General features: G+C 40.1%; 1 protein-coding gene across 1 annotated transcript in view; it reads left to right on the forward strand.

Annotated features, from left to right (window-relative positions):
* Window positions 1–22,163, forward strand: part of mccc2 (methylcrotonyl-CoA carboxylase subunit 2) — a 158,698-nt gene that overhangs the window by 131,150 nt on the left and 5,385 nt on the right. The window contains 2 exon segments of the mRNA XM_069936759.1: window positions 7,957–8,071; window positions 11,388–11,473. Of these exon segments, the coding sequence (XP_069792860.1) occupies window positions 7,957–8,071; window positions 11,388–11,473 (201 nt within the window).

Consider the following 22,163-nt stretch of genomic DNA (forward strand, 5'->3'; position numbering starts at 1 on the left):
CACAACATCTGGCTACTAATACTCCCTCCTGAGAATGCCACAAACTCGATCTGAGATATCAGACCCTGGCACCAGGGAGGCGACATACTATTGGGGATACTCAATCTTTTCCACAGAACCTTTTATCTATTTCTCAAACTATGGAATCCCCTATCACTACAGCTCACCTCTTCTTCCTTCCCTTCTCCATGGACCAGACTCCATGCCAGAGACTTGGTCTCCATGGCTTGTCCCTGGTAGGTCATCCGCACCAACAGAATCCAAAATAGTATTGGGGGGATGGCTACAGGGGTGCCCTGCACTGCCTGCCTGTTCACTTTCCCTCTCCTGACTGTCACTCATCTCCCCTTCTCCGGCCTCCTAGGTGTGATTGTGTCCCTGTAATTCCTGCCTCATCACCCCTTCTACCTCCCGAATCATCTAGAGTTCATCCAACTCCAGTTCTAATTCCTTAACTTGCTTTGTCAGGAGCTGCAGCTGGATGCACTTCTTCAGATGAGGGATACTGCTGGCTTCCCTGATGACCCACATTCTACAAGAGGAGCATTCCCCTGCCTTGGCTGCTATTCCCACTGTCTATGACTAGATGATCAAAATATATGATATCTATTAACCCTGCCCTTACCTGCTTAATCCTCTTTGTTCCTTGAATAGGATGGCCCTTTCTGATTTCAACCTCGACTATTCCTCACCTCTTATTTGTTTTCAGTGAAACAAGTTGAGGCAAAGCCTTACCACTCTGAGACAGCCACTCCAATCATGACCGCTCCCTCCTTTGCCCTCAACTGTTGAATGCGATTGTCCAATGGTAGATGTTTACAAGACTCAATATTATCAGGTCAATTAGAATAATTATAAAAACACTTCTAATTAAGAGTTAACGTAATGCAGCAGCAAATTACATTTAAGAGATCACCACATTCCTTTGCTCAGTATTAAATGCCCGAAACCCTTAACCACTGAAAGAAAAAAGAGACTTCATAATTTTAGATGGAGACATTTCAGCAAAATGACTCTAATAATATTTAATTTTTCTTTATATTAATTTATCAACATTTTAATTATTTTTACTCATTTAATTGCAACAATAATTATTTTACTTGTTCTTTTAAAAAAAATGTATAATTAGTTTATGGCAGGGCAAAATTTAGTATTTTTCCTGGCAATCTATTTCAAACAAAGAGCTGCTGGAGGAATCGTGAATCAGGCAGCATTAATGTGTAAAAATGATCAATCAACATTCCGGTCGGGACCCTTCATCACAACCAAAGTAAAAAGTGGGCCTATTATATGCATCAATGGAAAAAGAAGCTGAGGAGGGGTCAGAAGGTGTAAGTGGTGAATAGACAGGGAGAGGGAGAGCTCTGTCACAGGAGGCGATAACCAGGAGGAAATTCAAGGAGGTCCTCAGTCTCATTGTCTGCTCAAAATGGAGAAGTATGTGTTATGATAATGAGAACCTTGAAGCATGCATCAGCATTATGTGAAAAGAAGTGAACTATCTCCATACATGTTCTCTATGCACCTCCATCCTCTGTACTGAAGGTCTCAAAACCCTTTATTTCTTTCTTAACAACAGACCCAACCAGTATCCCTCACCACCACCCTTCTCCACCTGGCAGAACATGTTCTCACCCTCAATAACTTCTCCTTTGGCTGATTGCTTTTTCTCTAAGTCAAAGGGGTAGCCATGGGTCCCAGGTATGCCTGTCTTTTTGTTGGCTATATGAAGCAATCCATGCTACAAGTTTGCACAGGCATGCTCCTCAACTCTTCCTCTACATTGATGCTGCCTCCTGCACCCATGATGAACACATCAACTTTATCCACTTTTCTGCTAACTTTCACCCCAACCTCAAATTCACTTGGTCCATCTCTGGCAACACTTTCCCCTTTCTCGACCTCTCTATCAAAATCTTGAAAGACAAACTCTTTACAGTTATTTTCTACAAACCTATCAACTGCCCCCCTTCACACCCTGTTCCCTTTAAAAATTCTATTCCTATCTGTCAATTCCTCAATCGCTATCGCATCTGAAGGAAATGGCAGGAGTTACAGTTGATGCAATGGTAGTCATTTACCAACATTCTCTGGATTCTGGGCAGGTCCCAGCAGATTGGAAGACAGCAAATGTCACACCAATTTTCACACCAATTTTTAAAAAGGGACGTACATACGGGTAACTATCAGCCAGTCATCTTAATGTCTGTAGTCATGAAAATGCTTGAAGCTGTCATTAAGGATGAAATAGCGAGACATTTGGAACAAAGGGGTTCCATTAGGCAGACACAGCAAGGATTCAGAAAGGGCAGGTCTTGACAAAGTTACTGGAGTTCTTTGAGGATATAATGGGCGTGATAGATAGAGGGAACAGGTTGATGTTGTATATTTGGATCTTGAGAAGGCATTTGATAAGGTGCCATATCAATAACTTATCAATAAGTTACAGATGAATGGAATTGGGGGAAGTATATTGGCATGGATTGAGGATTGGTAACTGACAGAAAGTAGAGAATTGGGATAAATGAGTGTTTTCTGATTGGCAGACAATGGAAAGTGGGGAGCCACAGGGGTCAGTACTGGGTCCACAACTGTTCACCATTTATATTGATGATTTGGAAGAGGGGACAGAGTGTAGTGTAGCCAAGTTTGCAGATGATACTAAATTGAGTGGAAAAGCAAATTGTACAGAGCATGTGGAGAGGCTACAGAAGGATATAGTCAAGTTAGATGAGTGGACAAAGGACTTGGGAGAGTTTGTGCATGAATCGCAAAATGTTGGGTTGCAGCTACAACAGGTTATTAAGAAGGCAAATGGAATGTTGACCTTCGTCGCTATAGAAATTGAATTCAAGAGCGGGAAGTCAAGCTGCAACTGTACAAGGTACTGGTGAGGCCGCACCTGGAGAACTATGCAGTTCTGGTCTCCATTCTTGAGGGAGGATGTACTGGCCTTGGAGGCAGTTCAGAGGAGGTTCACCAAGTTGATCCTGGAGATGAGGGGGTTGACCTACAAGAATAAATTGCCTGGGATTATACTCAAATTCAGAAGAATGAGTGGAGATCGTATAGAAACAAAATTTTGAAAGGAAAAGATAAGATAGAGGCATGAAAATTGTTTTTACTGGTAGGTGATTCCAGAACTAGGGCACACAGCCTCAAGTTCAAGGGAGTAGATTTAAGACAGAGATGAGGAAAAACTGTTTTTTCCCAGTGAGTAGTGAATCTGGAATTCTCTGCCCAGGGAAGTAGTTGATAGATTTTTACATAAAAATGGAATTAAAGGATATGGGGAAAAGGTAGGTAGGTGGAGTTGAGTCAATGATCAGATCAGCCATGATCTTATTGAATGGTACAGCAGGCTCGATAAGATGGATGGCCTATTCCTGCTCCTGTTTCTTATGTCCCAGGTTGAAGTTGTCCATTCCAGAACATCCAATATGTCATACTTCTTTAAAATTGTGGTTTCCCCTCTGCTGCCATCAACTCAGCCATTACCCACATCTCATCTATTTCCCACACATCTCCCCCAGCCCCCTCCGCCCCAAGATGCAACAAAGACTGGATCCCCTTGTCCTCACTTACCACCCCACCAACACATTATCCTCCCCAATTTCCACGACCTACAGTGTGATCCCACCACCAGACATGTCTTCCCCTCTAGTTTCTGCAGGGATCGCTCATTCCAGGATTTCCTCATCCACTCATCTTTTCTACTAATTGCCCTCTTGAAACGTATTCCTGTGATTGCAAAAAATACTGCACTTACATAACATAATAACATAACATAACAATTACAGCATGGAAACAGGCCATTAGGCCCTTCTAGTCCGCACCAAACCAAACACCCCTTTCTAGTCCCACCTCCCTGCACAATGCCCATAACCCTCCATCTTCTTCTCATCCATATACCTGTCCAACCTTTTCTTAAATAATACAATTGACTCCACCGCCACTATTTCTCCCGGAAGATGATTCCACACAGGTACCACTCTCTGAGTAAAGAAGTTCCCCCTCATGTTACCTCTAAACCTCTGCCCCTTAATTCTTAACTCATGTCCTCTTGTTTTAATCTTTCCTCCTCTTAACGGAAATAGTCTATCCACATCCATTCTGTCTATCTCTTTCATAATCTTAAATACTTCTATCAAATCCCCTCTCAACCTTCTACGCTCCAAAGAATAAAGACCCAATCTGTCCAATCTCTCCCCATACTCCAGATGCTTAAACCCAGGCAACATTCTGGTAAACCTTCTCTGCACTCTCTCCACTCTGTTTATATCCTTCCTATAATTAGGCGACCAGAACTGCACACAGAACTCCAAATTAGGCCGCACCAACGTCTTATACAATCTCAACATCACCTCCCAACTCCTATATTCCATGCAATGATTGATAAAGGCCAGCATACTAAAAGCCTTCTTCACCACCCTATTCACGTGAGTTTCTACCTTCAGGGAACGATGTACCGTTACTCCTAAATCTTTCTGCTCTTCTGTATTCCTCAATGCTCTCCCATTTACCACATATGTCCTATTCTGATTCTTCTTACCAAAATGAAGCACCTCACACTTATCAGCATTAAATTCCATCTGCCATTTTTCAGCCCACTTTTCTAAGCAGCCCAAATCCCTCTGCAATCCTTGAAAACCTTCTTCATTATCCACTATTCCACCTATCTTAGTATCGTCTGCATATTTACTAATCCAATTCACCACCCCATCATCTAGATCATTAATGTATATAACGAACAATCTAGATCATTAATGTATATAACGAACAATCTAGATCACCCACACTTCCTTCCTCACCATCATTCAGTAGGTCCTTTGCAGTCGGAATCAGGGGAATATATAATGGGGAATAAGGAAATGGCAGACCAATTAAATTCTTACTTTAGTTTTGTTTTTACAAGAGAGGATACAAATAACCTCCCAAGGATGTTGGGAAACATAGAGACTAATGCAAGGGAGGAACTGAAAGAAATCAGTACCTCTAAGGACATGGTTTTGGGGAAATTGATGGGATTGAAGGCAGATAAATCCCAAGGGCCTGATAATCTACATCCTAGGGTACTCAAGGAAGTGGCCATTCAGATAGCAGATGCTTTAAGAATTATTTTCCAGAACTCGATAGACTCAGGATCAGTACCCATGGATTGGAGGGTAGCTAATGTTACCCCACTATTTAAAAAGGGGGGTAGAGAAAAAGCGGGGAATTATCGGCCGGTGAGCCTTACATCAGTAGTGGGCAAAATGATGGAATCCATTATTAAGGATGTAATAGCGGAGCATATGACTAGCAGAGAAGGGATCGGTCGGAGTCAACGTGGATTTACAAAAGGTAAATTGTGCTTGACAAATCTATTGGAATTCTTTGAGATGGTGACAGGTAAAATAGATGGGGGAGAGCCAGTGGATGTGGTGTACCTGGACTTCCAAAAGGCCTTCGATAAGGTCCCGCATAAACAACTGGCTTCCAAAATCAAGGCTCATGGGATTGGGGGAAAATTATTGATGTGGATTGAGAACTGGCTGGCAGGTAGAAGACAGAGAGTTGGGATAAATGGCTCATTTTCTGAGTGGCAGGCGGTGACCAGTGGGGTACCACAGGGATCTGTACTGGGACCCCAGCTGTTCACAATTTACATTAATGATTTGGATGGGGGGGATTGGATGTAATATCTCCAAATTTGCAGATGACACTAAGCTAGGAGGGGTTGTGTGCACGGAAGAGGGGGTTCAGGAAGCTCCAGTGTGATTTGGATAAATTGAGGGACTGGGCAGATACATGGCAAATGCACTACAATGTGGATAAATGTGAGGTTATCCACTTTGGTAATACAAACCGGAGGGCAGATTACTATTTGAATGGCAATAGATTAAAAGATGGGGAAGTGCAGAGAGACCTAGGGGTACTTGTACATCAGTCTCTGAAGGCGAGCATGCAGGTACAGCAGGTGGTTAAAAAGGCAAATGGTATGTTGGCCTTCATATCAAGAGGGTTTGAGTATAGGAACAAGGATACCTTACTGCAGCTGTACAGGGCCTTGTTGAGACCACACCTGGAGTATTGTGTGCAGTTTTGGTCACCTTATCTAAGGAAGGATGTTCTTGCAGTGGAGGGAGTGCAGAGGCGATTCACCAAGCTGATACCTGGAATGGCAGGAATGACTTATGGCGAAAGATTGCGCAAATTGGGATTGTACTCGCTGGAGTTTAGAAGATTGAGAGGGGATCTCATAGAGACCTATAAAATTCTGGCAGGACTGGACAGAATGGATGCAGATGGGATGTTTCCAATGATGGGAAAATCCAGAACCCGGGCCATGGTTTGAAGATAATAGGCAAACCAATTAGGACCGAGATGAGGAGGAATTTCTTTACCCAGAGGGTGGTGAATCTGTGGAATTCATTGACACAGAGGGCAGTAGAGGCAGGTTCATTAAATATATTTAAGAGGGAATTAGATCTATTTCTTCAGTATAAGGGTATTAAAGGTTACGGAGAGAAGGCGGGGACGGGGTACTGAACTTTAAGATCAGCCATGATCTCGTTGAATGGCGGAGCAGGCTCGAAGGGTCGAATAACCTACTCCTGCTCCTATCTTCTATGTTTCTATGTCTAGGACCCCAAGCAGCCCTTCCAAGTGAAGCAATACTTCACGTGAATATGCAGGGATAATCTTACTATATCTGGTGCTCCTGTTGTGGCCTTCTTTATATCGGAGAGACTGGAAGAAACTGAGAGATTGTTCCGTTGAGTACCTTCACTCTATCTGCTGCAATAAATGGGACCTCCCAGTGGCCAACGATTTTAATTCCACACACCATTTCCACATCAACATGTCTGTCTATGACCTCAAGCACTGCAAAACTGAGGCTACCTGCAAATTGGAGTAACAACACCTAATATTCCGTCTGGGCACTCTCCAACCAGATGGTATTAGCATTGATTTCTCCAGTTTCTGTTAGGTTCCTCCCCCTTCTCTCTCTCTTTCCCTCCCCACTCTCCAGACTGCCACTATCTTCCCTCTCCAGTCAGAGCGCAACCACCCTCCCACCATTACTTCTCAGTTTTTTTTCTCCTGCCCTTCCACCCATGTTCAGCTATGACCTCCTACCTGTTGGCCTGTTTTCCACCACCTAACCCTTTCTTCCTCTTCTCCTCTCCTCCCCCATCTTTCTATACAGGCACTTGCCTGCTTTTTGTTCATACCTTGACAAAGTGCTCAGGCATGAAATATTGGTTACCATTTGCTTCCTACAGATGCTGTGTGACCTGCTGAGTGTCTCCACTGCTTTTGTGTATTGCACTACAATCATAGCGCCTGTAGACTTCCTGTATAGCACCATCTCTCTGCTTACTCCATCAGCCATTGCTACACCATCTTAAAAAGAGACTATACTTCCCACATTGGGTTCATTAGATACCTTAGAACCCACAAAACTAGAGTGGAACCAACTTGTTCTCAATCCCATGAGAATGAATAAGACAACGATAAAAAATTCTAAATGTTGCAACTTATCAATGAAACTGAAACAAATAAGAAAAAAAGTCCCTTTTACAAATACATTGTAATACATAGATTGAAGCTGTTGTCAGTGGGTACACAAGACTACTTAATATTCTCCTCAGTTCCTTGTCTTAAATATTTACATTTCTAAGATTAAGTTCTACCAATCCATAGTTCTACTAATTTATGATCTGACAGCTCAGGTTTATTTTTGACTTTTACAATGGAATATCTTTCAGGAAGATTAATTATTTTTGAATATGAGATTATGATTTCTTTTTACTAATCAACCTGGAAATGAAAGGACTAGAAGGGTCAAGGAATATGGGGGAGAAAGGAGAGACAAGGTACTGCATTTGAATGATCAACTATGATCATCTTGAGGCCCTTTCCTGCTTTGATTTTCTATGTTTCTGATTTAATTTTCTGAATTTCCTTTAGCCCAAGGTTTCTCTACATGTGGCCCAATGCACGCATCTCTGTTATGGGGGGTGAACAAGCTGCTACTGTTTTAGCCACCATTACAAAAGACCAAAGGGCAAGGGATGGAAAGGAGGTAGGTATGAATATGTGGCCCTTTCAGATGCTGTAAGTCAACATAATACATTTACAATAGTTGAAGTAGAGGTGGAAGCAGTGGATCCGGAAAACACTGCAAGTTGTTTTACATATGGTGAATCAACACTCTCTTCGCAACAATAATTATTTAAGATAACCATGCCAGCAATTGTGAAAATTAATGTATGCAGATACATTCTGGTTTGTTGGATCTGTATCTAATTTACAAGTTAATTGGCTGCAGCTAACTCAAACTTCTTTCCATATTTTGCACAAAATAAAAATTAATAACTTAATTATCAGATTTTAGTATAATTCAAACCCCATTCATCTTTTCTGGTATTTTTGTTTTTGAAACTATACCTGGTACTCTCTTGCCCCAGGTTCTTGCTGACAGTTTAACCAAAACATTCCGAACTATTCTCTTTGAATATCTGTCCTTACACTGAAAAGTGTATCTTTGTGTCACAATTGTTTTTAATCCAGAAACAAGTAAAACACAGTTTTTTATTGTGTCGATGTCTGTCTTTGTGCGTGTGTGCTTGCTGTGTGTGTTTACGTTAAGGGTACCCAATAGTTCTTGGACATTTCTTGAGAAAGATAACTATCTTGGCAAAAATAAACTTAAATCTAAAAGCACCATCATCACTTCTGCCATACCTAATTACTAGTTAATGAAAGTTGCATGTTTATTTCCAAATTAATAATTTGGACTTCAGTTCCAGAACCAGCCATATTTCTGACTAAGCTGTTCCAATGAAAGTATAACATTGGCATCCACTGGACATTTTGAAAAATTGTTTAAATATGGCCTGCACTAATATGTCTGTGCTCAGTCATCAGAAAGGATAATCAAAAATATTGTCAAGAGTGCAAAGAAGAAGCACTTAGTCTGCATATTTTGCTAACTCACTCTGTTTTTGGTAGGACCGCACATCACATCTTTGATTCATACTTGGACCAAAGAGCTGCAGTTCAGAAGTGAAGTGAATCTGACTGCCCCTTGATGTTAAAACAGCATCCTGGTAAAAGCCGATCAGTGGACTTAAAAGGCAAAACAATGAATCATGGGAAACATGTGACTTGAGAGAGGCCATTTGGTCAATTATGTCCCTGCTGATTGAGAAATGAGTTTTCAATTTAATCCCATCTTCCAGCTCCCTTGGAGCTCACAACTCTTTATATATACTTCCAGAGACTCTAAATGTAAGAGCTGCTGCCTTTGCTGTGCTTTCAGACAGTGAATTCCTGGGCTTTTCCCCTCTTGGTGAAAATATGTTTTCCTATCTCCCTCTAATCCTTCTAACAGTTACTTGGGATGCATGGTGAGTTGATCATTTGGATCCAAAATTTACCAAGGGTAGTTTTAGAACTACGCTTTTCTGATTGGAGGTAGGTGATCAGTGAGATCCACGTAGCCCTAACATCCTAACCATCAGTACTTTGGGGGTCACCACTGGCCTGAAAATGAACCACACTATCTATAGTTAAACTGTGGCTGCAAGAAAGAATATGAGACAAGGAAGTCACATACTTCATTCAAGATTGCTTTATTGTCATGCAGAGGTACTGGTCTTGTAAACCAAGGGTTGCAAGTTCATTCCTCGCTGGGACCTCATTTCTGTGAGGGGTGCTGGACAAAGTGGCGATTCTCTATCTTCCTTTTGGTAGACAAAGTTAAAGAATTTCATGTATGTTACATTCTAAATGTAGTTTTATGTGACAGTAATGGAACCTTTACCTTATTAGTGTAAGGTAAAAACATCATGAGATGGGACCGGAGAAGGAGTCACCCAGTACTAAGGAGTAATAGGATGCAGGTGTGACCTTGTACGCTCAAGATAAGCTTGGCACTAACAAGCTGATGAGCAGCAGACTAACAGTGAAGGGTAGCAACAGCTTATTCATTGGACAGTGTAATGGTATGATAATTTACTAAGTTTGTGTCCTGAGGTATAAAAATAACACCACTTGCTGATATCAGGAGAATGCGCCTTCTCCAACTAACACTGTTAGTTGCAAGTGTTACAATCCGGTAATAAAGAACCTTGATTTCGACTCAGTCTGGTGTCTGACTCACTCATTCTCGAACAAAGCAGACCTAACATTAGTTCAAAATATGTAATATTACACAAAATTGCCTTCTGCCTGCCATAAAGTAGACAAAAATTCACCATTAGTGTCACCCAGTGCCCCTTACAGTACTTGAGAAAGAGAAGCAAAAGAAAGTCCCTTCAGAGTCACTGAGTGTGGATTTGCCTCCAACGCTCCTGCAGCCACACGATCCATTGGCAACCCCAGTTCCAAGTCCAAACCTCCGACACGATCAGGAAACCTTCAGTGCCTTAGTCCCTTTGGGAGCCCATTTTGCCTTCAACACCCTCTTGAATCCCCAGCTCTGATACATGGTTCCCATAAGCTAGTCTCCAGCTGCTCTCAGCCCTTCCAGCTCCCCCAATTGCAAGATGCCCACAGCCTGTGTGAGTCCTTCAGTTGTTGAGTCTCTTGCTGGTCGGCTGCCGTGGTCAACATATTTTCTTCTCAACAGGGGGTTACCTCCTTGTTTCTGGTGCCCCGTGCTGGTTTGCTGCTTCACTCGTGGCCACTGCCGAGCTCAGGTGCCACTATCTTGGGCACAGACCATGCTCGCAGGCTTTTAATTTAAAAACAACAGCTTCTCCAACAGGCTGTTTCATGACTTTATGGAGCTGTTGGCATTAGGATTGGGCAGTTGAACCCTTTGGAGCAGCATTGTGTCTCCACACTCTGATCTCCAGGGTCCACACCAGTGACAGCGGCTCTGGCAGCATTGCCAATTTTGGCTTCACGACACCCCAAAGCCATTCCAAGACACAAGTCAGAATGTGATAGTACACTTTCCACTTGTTCAACACTAATTTGTGACAAACCAAATTGATTGATTGATATCTTATCCATCACACTAAACACTAACTGTGTCCACCTCTAACCTACTGCAGCAGAAATATGTACCATTAATAAAGTTACTTGTCGAGGCTGCTCACTGACAGTGCTTCCCAAACCCATGACTTCCATCACCAAAACGCACATCGTTGTAATTTGGAAATCTTTGCCATTTTCTCATTGTTGCAGAAATTCCCTCCCTATGATGCTTTGGGTAAACTCTCGGCGGTGTTTCAATAAAAAGGCCCATTGTTGGGCAAAAATATTGGCATTGCCAATGGTCCACGTTCTGAAAATTAATAAAAATATTATTTTGTAAAATCCAAATCAAAAACTTGCAGGTGCTAGAAATCTCATAAAGTACGTTGTTCTAACATGTGTTATTTCTGTAGTTCTCTGCAGAAGATGAAGCAGCTTTAAAAGAACCAATCATTAGTCGGTTTGAAGAAGAAGGCAGCCCTTACTACTCCAGTGCCAGGTAAAATACAAAACTAATTCTAGGATTCAATGCTTTAAATTAACAATAAAATAAGATCCCTCCATCAACTACTCTTGATCTCAATCTGAAGTTATTCCTTATCTAAATTTACATTTCCTCTTGGTATGTTTGATAATTACTTCAGAATTGTCACTAACAGGGAATTATCTTACATTGTACAAAACTGATATTGAGGCTCACAGGGTCAGAATGTAAGAATGGGTTGTTTAGGGCTGTGATAGGAGAATTATTGTTTTACTCCAGGGATTATAAATCTTTAAAATTTTCTACAGTAGAGGACTGTGGATGCTTAATCTTTTGGTATATTCAAGATTGAGATGAATTTGATATTTAGGTGTAACAAAATTTAAAGAATTTAAGAATTGGCAGGAAAGTGGTTGAGGTGCAAGACTCTTCTTGATCTTAATAATCAGGGTCAGTTATCAGGGTCCATATTTCAATTTAGTATGTTCTATGAATAATGAACAATAATTCTTCAAATTACATTATAGTAAACCTGCAGACAAATATGAAGTTTGAGCTTTGAATGATGACACATGTTCTGTAAGTAATATATGACTTTGGTTGGTCCCACTGATGAACATGGATCTCCACCAAGAGATTTTCCTCTATAGACGTGATTTTTTTTATTTTTTGGTCTCCTTAAATGAGAAAAGATATACTGGCTTTGAAGGCAGTGCAGAAGAGGATCACCAGGTTCAAAGAGGAGGGGGTTTAGCCTCTAAGGAGAGATCAGGTCTCTGTTTATGCTCAGTTAAATTCAGAAGAATGATTGGGGATCTTGAAGAAACATATAAATTATACAAGGGATAGGAAAGTTGATTCCACTGATAGTTGAGAATAGAGCTAGGGGACAAAGCCTCAGAATTTGAGGAATAGATTTGTGACAGAGATGAAGACGTACTGTTTCAGAGAGTAATGAATCTGTGTAATTTGCTGCCCATGGAAACAGTTGAGGCTGCCCAATTAAATATATTTATGACAGAATTTGATAGATGTTTGCCTTGTAAAGGAATTAAGGTTCTGGGGGAAAGCTGAGTACACGGCCAGCTCATTCATGATCATATTGAATGGCAGAACAGGCTCGATGGGCCAGATGGCCCACTCCTATCCCTGTTTCTTATGTTTCAATGTTAACTCAACGAATCAAGCAACAACAGTGGGTGAAAAAAAAAGTGGTCCAGTTCTTTTCATTGGGATTGATTTCAGCATCTGCAGTTTTTTGTGTCTGTTTTATTAAGCTGTAAAAGGGTAAGCAAGAAATAGGTGAGGGATTTGAAAACAAGGATAAGAATTATAAAATAATTTTGAAATGGATATGTTAAGAATTAATTTGGGTCAGACATGCAAGGTTATATAGGATATTGGTGTTGAATGTGAACTTTTGAACAACTTCCGATCAAATATCTAATCCATAACCAGAAAATTCATTCCACCCAGGCAACATTTCCTGATATTGCCCACACTTCAGATTATCTGCAGTTGAAACAGTGATATACAGACAGGATTGGCTGATGCAGGTAGCAGGATTTAGATGTTTTAAAAGGGATAGGATGGGAAGTAAAAGAGAGGAGAGTGGCATTACTAATAAGGGATAGAATCTCAGCTGCAGAAAGGGAGAAGGTTGTGGAGGGATTGTCCACTGAGTCAGTGTGGGTGGAAGTCAGAAACAGGAGGGGAGGGATCACTGTAGTGGGAGTAGTCTTTAAGGCCAGATAAGTAGGCAGATTTTGGAAAGGTGCAGAAATTAAATGGTTGATGTTATGGGAGACTTCAACTTTCCTAATATTGACTACCACCTCTTTGGGGAAAAAGGTTCATGGGGGCAGAATTTGTCAGGTGTGCTCAAGAAGGATTCCTAATGCCGTATGTGGACCAGCCAACTAGAAGAAAGGCCATACTAGATCTAGTACTGGTAATGAATCTGTTTGGGTGACAAGCCTCTCGTTGGAGGACCATTTTGGTGATAGTTACCACAACTCCTTGACTGTTAGCATAGCTATGGACAAGGATAGGATAATACAAAATGGTAGTGTTGAATTGAGGAAGGACTAATTACAATGGGATTAGGAAGGAACTGGCAAGAGTAAATTGGGAACAGATGTTCTTGGGGAAGAGCACAGGAGCAATGTGGATGAATTTTAGAGACAACGTGTGGGGTTCTGGGTGGCTTTGTCCCACTGAGACATGGAAAAGATGGCAAGATAAGGGAATCCTAGTTGATAAAAGAGGTGAGACAGCTAGTTAAGAGGAATTAGGAAGCAGACAAAAGGTTTAGGAATCAAAAGACAGGAAGGGCTCTAAAGAATATTATGGTACCCAAGAAGGAACTTAAGAAAGGACTTAGGTCAGATAGAAGGGGGCATGTGAAAGCCTTGGCAAGTAGGATTAAAGAAAGCCCCAGGGCGTTCTATGCATATGTGAACAACAGAAGGATGACAAGAGTGAAGGTAAGAGAAAGAAGGCAACATGTGCCTGGAGGCAGAGGAGATTAGGGGAAGTCCTAGAATACTTTGCTTCATTGTTCACCAGACAGAGGGATCTTGGTCAATTTGAGGACAGTATACTGCAATCTTATGTGCTGAAGCATGTTGAGTTTAAGAAGAAGAAGTGGTGGTTCTTCCAAAAAACATTCATATTGATAAGTCCCCAGGACTGGAAGGGATATACCCCAGGTTACCACAGGAAGCAAGGGAAGTGATAGCTGGGACATTGGCAATGATCTTTGCATCCTCCCTGGCTACAGGGAAGGCACCGGAGGATTGGAGAATGGTAAATGTGGTCCTTTTATTTACAAAAAGTATTCAGGAGAATCCTGGAAATTATAGAGCAGTGAGTCTTGCGTCAGTGATGGGCAAACTATTGGAGAGGATCTTGGGGATTGGATTTAAGAGCTTTTAGAGAAATATAGTCTTCTCAGTGATAGTCAGCATGGCTTTGTGAGCAGTAAAGTCATGCTTCACAAGCCTAATTGAGAGTTTTGAGGAAATAACAAAAGAAATTGATGAATGTAGGGTAGTAGATGTGGTATATATATTTATCTTAGTAAAGCATTTGACAAATTCCTATAGACAGAAAGCCATGAAGTGTCGATTCAGTATTGGATTGCCTGCTGAAAGCAGAGGGTAGTATCTGCATGGAGGTCAGTGACTAGTGGAATTTGGGAGGGATCTGTTCTGGGACCCCTTTTGTGTGCGACCTCGATGAATAAGTAGAGGATGGGTCAGTAAATGCTCAGATGGTATGAAGGTTGTTGTGTGTTACAACAGGATATAGACCAGATGCGGAGTTTTGTGGAAAAAAGTGGCAGATGAGTTCATTGCAGAAAATTGTGAAGTGATGCATTTTGGAGGGTCAAACATGAAGGCAGGGTACATGCTTAATGGCAGGATTCTTAACATTGTGGAAGAACAGCAGGATCATGGGGTCCAAATCATAGATCTCTCAAGTTTCTGCACACATTGATAGGGTAATTAAGAAGGCTTGTGTTATGCAGGCCTTCATTAGTCGGGGGTGGGGGAAATTGAGTTCAAGAAACCTGAGGTAATATTGCAACTCTATAAAACTCTTGTTAAACCACACTTAAAATATTATATTCAGTTCTGGTTGCCTCATTAGAATCAGAATTAGGATTTATTGTCATGGACAAGTCATGAAATTTATTGTTTTGCAGCAGCATCATAGAGCAAACATTCGTATTATAAACCATCTTACAACATTACTATGTATAAAAAAAATAAAATAACAATAATAGCGCACAAAAAGTAAGGCAGTGTCTTTGGTTCATTGATTATTAGGAATCTGAAGGCAACAGGGAAGAAGCTGTCCTTGTGCTGCTGAGCTCTCGTCTTTAGGCTCCTCTACTTTTTGCCCCAATGGTAGCAAAGTGAAGAGGGCATGGTCTGGGGGTGGGAGTCTTTGAAGATAGAGGCTGCTTTTTTCAGACACCGCTTCATGTAGATGTCTTTGATGGAGTGAATTCTGGTGCCTGTGATGTCACAGGCCGAGTTAACAACCCTCTGGAGCTTATTCTTGTTTTGAGAGTTGGCACCTCCATACCAAGCAGTGATGCAATCAGCCAGAATGCTCTCCATGTTACACCTGTAGATGTTTTGAGAGTCTTTGGTGACATACCAAATCTCCTCACCTCACAAAGTATAGCTGCTGGTGAGCCTTCTTTGTGTAGGCATCAACGTGTAGGCTCCAGGGCAGATCCTCGGAGATGACACCCAGGAATTTGAAGTTCTTGACCCTCTCCACTACTGACCCCTTGATGAGGACTGGGTCATGTTCCCCTGACTTACTCCTGAAGTCCACAACCATTTCCTTGGTTTTGTTGATGCTGAGCAAGTTATTGTTGTTACACCATTCAACAGGCTGATATTTCTCCCTCCTGTACGTTTCATCATTGCCATTTGTGATTCTGTGACATTGGCAAACTTGTAGATGGCATTGGAATTGTGCCTGGCCACATGGTCGTGGGTGTATAATGAGTAGAGCAGTGGGCTAAACACACGTCCTTGGGGTTACATTAAAGGAAGGATGTAGAAGCTATTTAGAGAATTCAGAGGAGATTTACCAGAATGTTGCCTGGATTGGAGAAAGCATCTTCTAAGGCAAGGTTAACAGAGCTAAGGCTTTTCTCTTTGAAGCGGAGAAGGATGACTGGTGACTTAATAGAGGTCTACAAGATTATATGAGGCATAAATAGGATTGACAGCAAGCACCAAAGGACATCTGTACAAGGTGAGGAGAGGAAGATTTAGGGGTGACGTCAGGGGTACATTTACACAAAGAGTAGTGGGTGCCTAGAATGCACTGCCATGGGTGGTAGTGGAGGCTGGTACAATAGGTACCTTTAAAAGACTGTTTAATAGGCTCGTGGATGCTTGAGAAATAGTGGGTTATGGATGTAATGTTGGAAAGGATTAGTTTGTTGATTAGGTTTATATTTGTTGGCACAACATGGTAGCCCAAAGAACCTGTAAAGACTCCCTTCTGTAAAGTTCTATGTTAAGGAGTGATATAAAGTTATGAAAAGCATAACACTGGACAACAACATTTTTCAAAAGGTTTGCATCCTGAAAAAAAATGGGTATTATGATAGACAACTTCAACTGAACACATAGCTTTGCTGTATCACATAAAAAGTTGGAGAAATATTAAATTAACTTTTATTGAATTTATCATGTTTAATCTGTTACAAGCCCAAAGGACCTCAAAACCCAACAGCAATAGATATTCACCACGACAAGTAGTTAGTTAAACAAAAGTTGTTTTTAATTATATTTAAACACGAAAACAGAATCAAACTTTAACTTATCACTATTAACTAACCCAACTTAACCCCCTTTCTAATTCTAAGCGCACATGTATGTAATATGTGTGTAAATTGAAGAAAAGTTCTTTGGTTCACAGTTCAATCTCACTTCTCATTCTACCAAGTTCTCTGGTTGAAGGCAATTCTTATACTGTGCACATAATTTAACATTTATGAAGTTCACCAGGCTTGGTGCTCGAAAGGTAAATGTTTACCGCTCAGGAAGGTTCTTGTAGGTTTGCAGAGAGAGAGAGAGAGAGAGAGAGAGAGAGAGAGAGAGAGAGAGAGAGAGAGAGAGAGAGAGAGATGTGTTGTTCCAAGATTTCCACAACTGAGGTACCGCCATTAGTCACCTCAATGTCTTGTTGATGAAACTTGCCCTATCAGGGTTCTCCAAATGATAACCTCTTTCTTTCAGGCTACTACAGAGTTCTGTTCTGTTCCACTTATTCTAAGAGAAACATCAAACAGATAGCACTTTCAGCCATCCGCCAGTCTGGAGCTTCTGTTTCAGTTCCAACAAGCTTCCCCTGGCTTGTTACTGCTTTCTGTGTCATACACACAGTCAAAGACCCCCTTCTGTCTCTCTCTCTCTATATCTGAAATTCAAACTGCCAGCAGCATGTCCTTCTCTCCCTCACTTGCAAAAAACCCCGACCTTCTCCATCTGTTGTTTTAGGTAAATTGGAGATAAATTAGAGTAGGGTACATACACACACTTTAAAACAGATCTTATTTGAAATACTGAAGAATTCACATTCAGTAACTTTACAGAAACTATGAAGAATGCTATACACATTTTACAAATAGATGCTAATTGAAATGATGTCATGAAATTAATGGACTATTGTCTTGGAAGAACAACCAGAGCCAGGTTGTTTGTTTTGGACCTTCTTACAAGGCTTTTGTCCTCTCTTCAGAGTGCTCACTCAAAGGTAATTGAGAGGTTTTTGTTTATCTAAAACAACAGATTGACCAAAAAGACAAACTCCTATTGTTTGGTGGAGAAGGAGGGGTTTTGCAAGTGAGAGGGAGAAGGACATGCTGCTGGCAGTTTGAATTTCAGATAGAGAGAGAGAGAGACAGAAGGGAGTCTTTGACTGTGTGTGTGACACAGAAAGCAGTAACAAGCCAGGGGATGCTTGTGGGAACTGAAACAAAAGCTCCAGACTGCCGGATGGCTGGAAGTGCTATTTGTCTGATGTTTCTCTTAGAATAAATGGAACAGAACAGAACTCTGTAGTAGCCTGAAAGAAAGAGGTTATTATTTGGAGAACCCTGATGGGGCAAGTTTCATCAGCAAGACATTCGAGGTGACTAATGGCGGTACCTCAGTTGTGGAAATCCTGGAGCAACACATCTCTGCAAACCTATTAGAACCTTCCTGAGCAGTAAACATTTACCTTTCGAGCACCAAAGCCTGGTGAACTTCATAAATGTTAAATTATGTGCACAGTATAAGAATTGCCTGAAACCTGAGAACTTGGAAGGATGAGAAGTGAGATTGAACTGTGAACCAAAGAACTTTCTTAAATTTACACACACATTACATACATGTGCACTTAAAATTAGAAGGGGGTTAAGTTGGGTTAGTTAATTTAATAGTGATAAGTTAAAGTTTGATTCTGTTTTCATGTTTAAAGATAATTAAAAACAACTTTTGTTTCAGTAACCATTTGTCGTGGTGAATATCTATTGCTGCTGGGTCTTGGGGTCCTTTGGGCTCGTAACATATCTAAAGAAATGGTATGTGATAGGAAAATTGTTATAATAATTTTTGTGATTAGCAGCCCAAAATATATATAAAATACACCCAAAAGTGTTCAGGAATAAAAATATAATTGTCCCATGTAATTAGGATTGGTGGTCAGAATCTTTTTCTAGTGGATCCAAGTACAATCATGCTTAAGAAAGATTTAGACAGTATATAAATATGCTTTGTCAATTTCTTGTCTGCAAAGAAAACAATTTGTTACAACCCAAGGAATCTGGATGATTTAGACTGACATTAATTCTGTCAAAAGTTATTGCTAAAGATTTGTTTGTTTTCATAGGAATTTTATTTTTGTTGACAGGTTCCCGATATACCACAATGACTAATTGATCTAGTGTTCTAAATGCCATGAACTTAATATTTTTAATGAAATTTGTCAACTTGAGAATAAAACTTAAATCTCCCTCATAGAATAAACATTCTTCTGTTCACCAATTTCTTTGGAAGCTACTATTAAAAAGTGGTTGTACCACAATCAGTGAAGATTGTTAACATCTCCACCACAATCTCTATTAGTACTAGAGCACAACAGGGCTGCGTTCTTAGCCCCCTGCTCTACTCACTTTACACTTGACTGTGTGGCTCAATACGACAATAACACCATCTACAAATTTGTCGACAATACCACGGTAGTGGGTTGAATAAGGAAGGAAAGGTGATGAATCAGGAAACAGGAGGGAGATTTAAAACTTGGCTGAATGGTGCAACCTTGCATTCAGTGTCATCAAAACTAAGGAGCTGATTGTTGACTTCAGGAAGGGAAAGCCAGAAATATACAATCCAGTAATTATTGGGGGATCAGAGGTGGAGAGGGTCAGCAATGATCTTTCCTGGACCCAACACACCAAAAGCATCGTGAAGAAAGTATGTCAGCTCCGCGATTTCCTCAGGAATTTGCGGAGGTTTGGTATGACATCAGACACCCTAGCAAATTTCTGCTGACCGGTCTGGTATGGTGACACCAATACCCCTGAGCATAAAGCCCTCCAAAATATAGTGGACACAGCCCAAGACATCACAAGCAAAACCTTCCCCACTATTGAGAACATCTACAGGGAGCATTGCCACTGGAGAGCAGCAGCAATTATCAAAGGCTCACACCACCAGGTTCAGGAACAGCTGCTATCCCTCCACCATCAGACTCCTCAACAGCAAACTCAATTAGGGTCTCATTTAAGGACTCTTACTTATGCACTTTATTGATTTTTTTTGTTTTCTCTGTATTGCACAGTTTGTTTACATTCATTATCTTTTTACAGTTCTTTATTTGTTTACATGTAGCACTGTGTACAGTTTTTTTGTTGCATGACCAATCAGTGGTAATTATGCCTTGCCTGTAAGGAAGAGAGACTCAGAGTTGTATGTAATGTCATGTATGTACTCTGACAATAAATCTGAAATCACAAAATTAGAGATTCTCCTAAATCCAATTGTTAGTCTGTTACTTGGTTGTTTGTACTTCGGTTAATCGTTTGGATTTCCCAATATGCTCCTTCTACCCTCCACACAGTTTGTATGTTGTCTTAGGGATATCAATATCAAATCTGCTTTTTAGTAGATAGTTTGGAATGCTTGCAATTCTCAGCTCTGGTATCATTTAGGATTTTACAATCATAGAATCGTTGCAACAACAGAGACAAATGAATTGATGAGTCCTTGTCAGTTATTGTACATTCACTCCAAGTCGTACCAGTATATGCTATATCATGTCGTCATATTTCCTTAAAGTCTTTGTACAATTTTTATTTGAAAGTCACAACTGAAACTCTCTCTACTGTCCTTTCATAAAGTATATTCCAGATAACTAAGTAAAGTTATGGATATGGACTTTAATTTTTTTTGATTTGGCTGAATTACAATTGTAATGGAATTATGAAAATGTTCATGAAGACCAATAAGATCCGTTAAAAATGTATAAAATCTTTAGCTAACCAAAATAGGATTCCAAAAGAATATAGAGATGTGCCATTTGTACTTTGTAAAATAGATTTTAAATACTGTAATATAATTTTGGTTGATTTGTTCTTTAAGTAGAATTCTAAATTTGTAGATTAACAAGTATATCCAATTAATAGATTCTAAATCATCAACAACAACAAGGATGAGTTGAAATATCCACAAATATAAAGATAAAATTGAATCCTTATCATCACTTATTTATAGTTAAGGTTCATAATTACTCAGATGAATTTTGCTTTGTTTTTGATATCTAATTTCATTAGGGAGTTGGTGGAAAACCAAGGTACAGGTAAAATATGTCACATGCAGAACAGGAAAAGTGAGGATTTTTAAAATATCCATACAGAAGAGTAATATGTTAGATAGTTAAAATTGATTTATAAGTTTGTATCCACAAGACCTCAGAAAAAATTATGCATCTTTTGTCTAAATAGGCATCCCTTCATTCCACAATGTTTAGGCTTCCAAAACCCAAAGTAGACATTCACCTAACACTTTCCCTTAATTCAGTTGCTTTGCTGCTTTCACACATGATGGATTTTAGACCCTCAATTTGGCTCTGCAAATGAGTAGCATTGTTTTCTGCAAGCCATCCTTCCACTCGGTCGCTATTTTCTCATTGAATTAATTATTATTACATTGATTTTTCTCCAACCGAATACTGAAGGGTCACTGATCTATTTCCTCCTTTCAATGGTCAATTAACCCTCAGTGTTTATCCTGAAACACTTCCTTGAAGAAACTGAGTCAGATTGAAAATAGTTTCCAAGTAATATCCTATTACATTGAATCCTGTTTGCCTTTAAAATATTTACTTCTGTAATTCATTTTGTGAACTTATTTTTAAAAATGCATACACTTCACTTTTCTAGTCTGAAAATCAAATATTTAGATAACATTTTTAAATATTGTCCAGCTCGTTTTCTCAGATCCATTAGGAAGGAAATATTCTGGTCTCAACGAAACACCAGGCTGATAGCTATGAGGTTGACTCTTAACCTCTAAAATGGCTTGGCAAGTCAGTCGAGAGCAATTACTGGTAGATTGATGAACGCTGCCCTTGCTAGCAATGCTCTTATTCTGGACAAATAAGTAGGTAAAATACCAGAAATTATTTAATTTTAAATATATTGCCTTTTAGAGATTATAATTGAAAATGGAGACGCCTCGATTAAAGGAGACTGTAAGTGCAGTGGGCCACAGTTATTTAACTTGCTTCTTAAATCTTGTTTAGAATGAATGGTCAATTAGTTGACTGTTGGTGTCCAATGTAAAATTTAGCCAATAGATATAAATCCATGAGATTAAAGCTGTTTTATTAATTTAGAATTGACTGTCATACTTGGCAGGAAGCCAAAGGAGTCATTTGGAAAATGCAAATAACACACTAATACAGTGGAGGATATTTAATTCCGGCAAAGTAAGTTGTAGAGTGAATTGAAGAGAACTTATAATTCACTCCAGTCCTAATGCTGTCACTGGATACACAAAATGGAAATACATTTCAATTACCAGTGTTAGTATTTTGCACATAACATAAAAGTTTTAAACAAAAGCAAAACCAGCATTCTGCATTGTTTTTCAAAGCAACACATAGAGAGTGGAAGACCAGTGTT

This window comes from Narcine bancroftii, chromosome 1 (assembly GCF_036971445.1).
Source record: "Narcine bancroftii isolate sNarBan1 chromosome 1, sNarBan1.hap1, whole genome shotgun sequence".
Taxonomy (NCBI): domain Eukaryota; kingdom Metazoa; phylum Chordata; class Chondrichthyes; order Torpediniformes; family Narcinidae; genus Narcine; species Narcine bancroftii.